General features: G+C 34.9%; 1 protein-coding gene across 1 annotated transcript in view; it reads right to left on the bottom strand.

Moving 5' to 3' along the window:
* LOC101569284 (RAB6-interacting golgin) overlaps positions 1-6,160 on the bottom strand; it is a 115,172-nt gene that overhangs the window by 49,027 nt on the left and 59,985 nt on the right. Inside the window, exons 3-5 of the mRNA XM_012517049.1 lie at positions 4,776-5,136; positions 2,413-2,514; positions 469-609 (exon numbers count right to left, since the gene is read on the bottom strand). Of these exons, the coding sequence (XP_012372503.1) occupies positions 469-609; positions 2,413-2,514; positions 4,776-5,136 (604 nt within the window). The remainder of the gene's footprint in view (positions 1-468; positions 610-2,412; positions 2,515-4,775; positions 5,137-6,160) is intronic.

The following is a 6,160-nucleotide window of genomic DNA, read 5'->3' as shown; positions in this document are numbered from 1 at the left end:
AAATATTTACAAATCTTAAAAAATAATTAGATCTTATTTTGATGAAAATTAAATTGGGAACTGGATAGACTCCAATTCCATGAAGACTACACTGAATAATTAAGTTTTAATGAAAAGACTTGGTGTTAGAAGAATACAGTTTTACGACAAATCACTCAAACATTTACTTTACTAGATCCCAAAAGATTAATATGAGTCCCAAACATTAAACAGCTGAAAGCTTATCTGTAAAACTAAAATGTCAATAAATAATACAGGAAAATGCTCTAACAGGCATATGAACAAGCCTAACTTTAACTGATGAAGTTGATTTAAGGAGGACTTCACAGGAGAGAAGATGCAGGAATTAGTACAAGACAGATGGTTGTTATGAGACTTAAAGGATTATATGACAGCCACCGGCCTATCTAGTAATAAGCATTAATCAAACCAAATTCCCTGTGTTAAGGTTCAATTTTGTCAGCTCACCGTGCATATGAATACTCTAGGCTGGCCTGGTCAATCCGGTTCCTGAGGATTCCAATGTCAGCTGAAACCATGTCATCTAAAGCCTGTAACTCCTTTTGGATCCGCTTTAGTTTCATAGTCTCTGCTTGAGTTCTTTTAGATCTAGAAAGATAGGAACATGAAGAGGGGAAAAAAGCAAAAATAAACATTTGCAAAGTATGTACTTATATATGATATGCAAAAAAGCAAGACATGATATCTATCTCTAAATATCTACATTTACATAGACATAAAACTGTAGTATATTTTTTATAAAAAATGAGTTTAAATAAAATAAATGCTACCAATAGTTTGGTATATTCTCTACCATGCATTGTAGTTTTTCCCGTGAGTTCCCAAATTTTTTCTTGGTACCGAATATTTTCATAACAATGTAAAAAGTTGGACTTTAATCCTTTAATTTTTATTTTAAGGCAGGGTCTCACTAAAGTCACTCAGCAGCTCAGGCTAAACTTAAACTTGTGATCCTTCTATCTCAGCCTCCAGAGCACTAGGATTACAAGCATGCACCTGGCTTATTTTCAAGCATTCTTAGGACTCATTTCCCCATACCTTCATTGTTTTGATTATTGTTCTACTGGCAAAAATACTGGTCCTCAAAATCAAAACATCCTTTTTTCTTCTAGTTTAATAGCATATCTAACTTCATCATTTGTGAGTCCCCTCACCACCTGTCCTGATAATACACATAAAAAAAAACACAAAAAACCTTAATCATGATTTCACACATTTCAAAATTTCACTTTCAAGTGAAAAAAAAATCCTACATGAAACTATTGTGCAACTTACATTCTCCTTAATTCCACTGCATTATGCATTGATCCTTCATTTCTGCCTACAACAGTTCACTGACCAGTAACTCTTAGTTTAAGCACTTCATTATCCAGTTATTAAAAATCCAATTATATTGCATTTTATTACATATGTGCCTTAAATCAGTAGTACTAAGATGGACTGAACCTGTAATTGTTATAAAATCCCTAGTAAACAGCATCCATACTTCCTCAAAATTGAAAACTAATAAAATGTTTTTCAAAACTATCAGATGTGGGAGGAAAATAAGAGGGCACTTTTTTTTTATCAGTATTCATTTTTTTTAAAGCATAGTAAGAAGGGTATCTCACACATTCCTGGAAGATGAAGTTACAGTAGTAGAGGGAAAAAAACATTTCAAATATACACATCCCCCTGACAGATAAAAATTCTGAACTGCTCTATATCCTTACTCTTACAGCTTCCCCTGCCTCTATATATACTTCAGCCTCAAACAAGGTTTTTCAAGAGGTATAAAAGGAAAACATCAGCAAAGATCTGCAGTCAGTTCACACTGTTCTTCACCACTGCTGTAGTGACTTACCAAGGGATCACTGACAAAGTAACGCTGGGACGTGTGAGAAAAAACAAACCTCACACAAGGCAAAGAAGGGTCAGCCCGAGTCACCAACATAAGGTTAAATTGTTACATATTGTATTACTACACACAGGATAACACAATTAAGGTTTGTGGTAGTGTAAATCACTTGCAGAGTAACTTCTCTACAAGTTAGATCATTTAAGGCCTTTCCACATTAAAATGAATAAAACCTGTATCTGTTACTCACTTTCACATATTGATAGCTAATTACTGCTTTCCTTATGAAAATATAGATGGTTACAACTGAAAACCATGATGTTGGTCCACAAGGTTTAATTGTAATGTACTTATAAAGTCATTATGATTTATGCTTTAAAAGGCCTTCTTAATAAATTAAAACTGGAATTTCAGTATCCCTTATGAAGCACAGTTTAGCTAGCGTTCACAGCAGTAACTATAAAGAAAACACCAGGTCATTAGAACGGCCAAGGAAAAACACATATACAGATAGACTTGGTTACAGACAACCTCTCCTGGTTTCGGTGCCTCACCTTTCTGCAATAGCTTTTGCCAAAAGAGCTTTCTTACGTTTATTTTTCTCTTCCATTAGTCGTTGTTCTTGCTGGAGTACTTGCCAATGAGATTTCTCTTGCCTGTGGAGGAAAAAAGTTTTACAAATGAACTTATAAAAGACACTATCCTATCTCACAACTTATGAGCCTCAATCTCCAAAGTATAAAATCTAATCAGGCAAATTACATATATTTTCTCTTAGAAGAAACCATCTGCAGCTCATTATTCTGTTCTAATAGGAACAGAGTATAATCTGAAGTAAAAAAAGCTTACATAAGCCTTTGAAATCAATTTTATGTACATAACTTAGGAACCCACAAACTGGATGCCAGAGTACTATGGCAGTTTTTAAGGAGTATTTGAGGAAACGTGTAAGCTCATTACGCATCATATGCAAAACTGAGGTTAAAATAAATTGGTCTGTAGTTGATATTATGTCATACCTTTTAAAGAGAGTTTGTTTGTTTGTTTGTTTAAGGCAGAGACTCTTTCTTCTACATAGTCCAGGCTAGCCTGAAACTCACAATCCTCCTGCTTACCTTCCTGAGGGCTGAGGTTGTAGGCACCATGCTCAGCTCTGCTTAACAATTTTCTATAAGAAAAAGCTCCTTATCATTTTAATATCCCTAAGACAATTACAATGTTCACTCTATATATTGTATGTTTTCCATCTACTAACTCTTTTGCATTTCTCACATATAATTATTAAACAGAAGAAAGTATTATGAGCTAAAAGTCAAAGGGAATCATCTAAAAAAAAATCTTAAAAATGTACTGTGTTCAAATGCATTAAAATTTACCATAAAGCCATGAATTTAATGTCAACTTAAGAGCAAAGCTATTTATTACTACTGGCATTCCTCACAGCCACAATTTCAGGTCTGTACTAACCACTTCTAAAACTGTCTTTTTCCTCAATTCCTATAGTTTCTACCTTGGCATCAGCACTGCTCATTTCCCAATTTTACCATTGGAGGCATCTCCTCACCTGGTCTCCCTCCCAGATGGTTACCAATACTGACACCTGGCATTTTTCGAACCATTCCTTGCTCATAAATTCAAGAGAACTCACTTCCCTACATCTTTAAAGACTTCTTGCCATTCTCTGGCCCACCTTTGCCACTCCCAGAGAAGTCAGAGGTCATCTGAGAACATTCCGTAGAATGTAGCTTTCCTTTTCCCTAATGATAACCTCAGAATTTCTCCTTTTTTTCAAAGTCCTTCATATTGCTTTCCATGAATACTCTCCTAAGTACTTAAAAAAATAATTTTTCCCTAAATTGTCCAGCTCAGCTCAATTTATCTCAGTTTCCACTGGTCTCAGGCTCTTATTGGTAAACTCCATTTAGAGATACATAAATTCACTCTTTCAACATAGGTTTCATAATTCACGTAGAACTGTATTTCTTGTCTAAATGAATCCTTAGTCACAAACCCCTGGGGTACAGGAAACATTTTAAACTCACAGTACAAAATCCAGATCACCAAAGATGAGAAGTATATCTGAGATTAGAAAAAAAGAAACAAAAAAATCAAAAATAAAAACATAAACAAATGTCATTTTTTCTCCACAAATACTATTTCAGAATTTATGAATTTAAGAATGACATTTTTCACATGAGTATGGCGAAATTAATGGTTTTCTTCCTGATATAAACACATCGAATAAGCTAGGCATGGTGCCTGAGCCCAGGGAGACCTTTTTTCAAAATTAAAAAGTGGTTGAAGATGTAGCTCAGTAAGAAGGCCCTGGATTCAATCCCTAGTGCAGGAAGGAAGCAAGAAAGGAAAGAAGATAGGAAGACCTAGTGATGCAACAGAATTGTATAATAGTCATTTCCTACACACTCCTCCTTTTAACTAGCCTGTCATGTTTCTCCATAATTATCCTTTTCTGGGCCAATAAGGATGTCAGCTGGAAGCTAAAGAATGGATTCAATTTGGGGAGTGCTACTATGCCTATTAAAACTGTTTCTGGTGGATATAATTGGCCACAGACTCTGGATGCAGACACATTTAAATGTGAATCTCAACTCTATTACTTACTAGCTGTGTTATAGCTTTAGAAAGAAGATGTCCTTTCTGAGTTCCAGTTGTCTCATCTATAAAGTGAAAATAATAAAACATGTATTGTAAGGCTGTTGTAAAGACTAAATGATTCATAACTATAAAATGCCTGGAACTGCCTAGCATATACTATAGGGAGGTGGAACTACTTTCAGTAGTTTATGAACCACACTTCTAGGCCTCAATATAAAACAAAACAAACCAACCAGCCCTATTTCCCTAAAGCCCAATAAGGGTAAAAAGGTAAAATAAAAGTCTTAATAGACTTACTAACAATTCCACTTTCTTTTTCTCCAAATTGCAGGCTGTCTTTGAAGGCAGGACCTCCAAGTTTTCATGCCCATTATGAGAATTCTCCAGTCCTGCTTCCCTGGGTTGACTTTCAGTACCCGGGAGTTCCCCATCACCAACAGGAGAGGTGAGTGCAGCAGGGCTAGCACAGGTCCAAGTAGGAGATGAATGTGGCTTCTGAGTGCTGGCTCTCTGTTTGGGGGCAGAAAGCCGTTGGTCTGGAGGTAATGAGGCTGAGCCTTCTAGAAGTCCAAGTTTTTGGCTCTGTTCTAGTAAGGCTTTTTCTCGCTGAAGCTGTTGTCGAGTTTTCTTCACAGGGAGACGGCGTGGTGGTTCAAATAAATCTACATAAAAGAGAATTAAAAAAATTCCTTCATGTGAGCAACAAATAATCAGTTTCCCTAAGAAAACACTGACTTTGAACTTTGATAACTGTTCTAGAGTTTCTTCTATCTTTCTCTAGTTTGAAAGTCCAGACCAAACAGTCATTTTCTTATATACTTCATGTCATACTGTTTATATTTAAGAAAAACTAATCTGGCTCTTCACAGGAAGTCCATTTATGTGTGAGTTAGGCAACTGTCAAAAATTAACTAATGTGTTACATGGTGAAGGAAGATTGCAATTCCAGCCCAGCCTGGGTACTTTACTGAAACACTGTCTCAAAAAATAAAAAAGGGCAAAGATGTAGCTTAGTGGTGATTCATTTTCATAGCATATGCAGCATATGTAAGGCTAGATGTGATCCTCAATACAGTCGCAAAAAAAAAAAAAAAAAAAAAAAGCCTAATTTCTATTTGGGCAGAGAATGGAATTGTTTGATCCTCTGATGTGTTTTATGGTTGGCTTGTGGTTCTATTTATTCTCCTGAGAACAAAGCTGACTAGGTGTCAAATGGGATTCCTTTTTTTTTCTTTTCAGTTTTAACAGTTCTTGGGGCAATTTGATACACTGATAGACATTATAAGAAATGCAATTAAATAAAGTCTTTTATTTCTAGCAACACTAATTAATTCTGCATTTTTTTTTTTTTTTCATTTCATCTTGTACAACAATGAAAGTTTGTATTTCCCAAAGTCTAGCCAGGCTCTAAATAAATGCATTCAAATTAATTTTGGTAACAGCTTGAGAAAAGTAATAGATAAAACAATGGGGTGAATATTTTTAAGCATAACTAAATAATAATATTTCTATTATATTCTTGAACTATTCTTGCCAATGTTGACTTCTTAAGGCAAACAAATGGAGTATATGACTCACACTTATATTTAATAAGATCTATAAACAGCATGCTCTATAAAATGCTTGGGAAATGAAATTATGAGTTTTTCAAATAGCACTTTTAAACTCTGCATTTTTTTGTTGCTG

Source organism: Octodon degus, unplaced genomic scaffold (genome assembly GCF_000260255.1).
Source record: "Octodon degus isolate 3935 unplaced genomic scaffold, OctDeg1.0 scaffold00144, whole genome shotgun sequence".
NCBI classification, from domain to species: domain Eukaryota; kingdom Metazoa; phylum Chordata; class Mammalia; order Rodentia; family Octodontidae; genus Octodon; species Octodon degus.
Note: the sequence above shows the minus strand (reverse complement) of the source record. Positions and strands in the feature narration are given on the sequence as shown.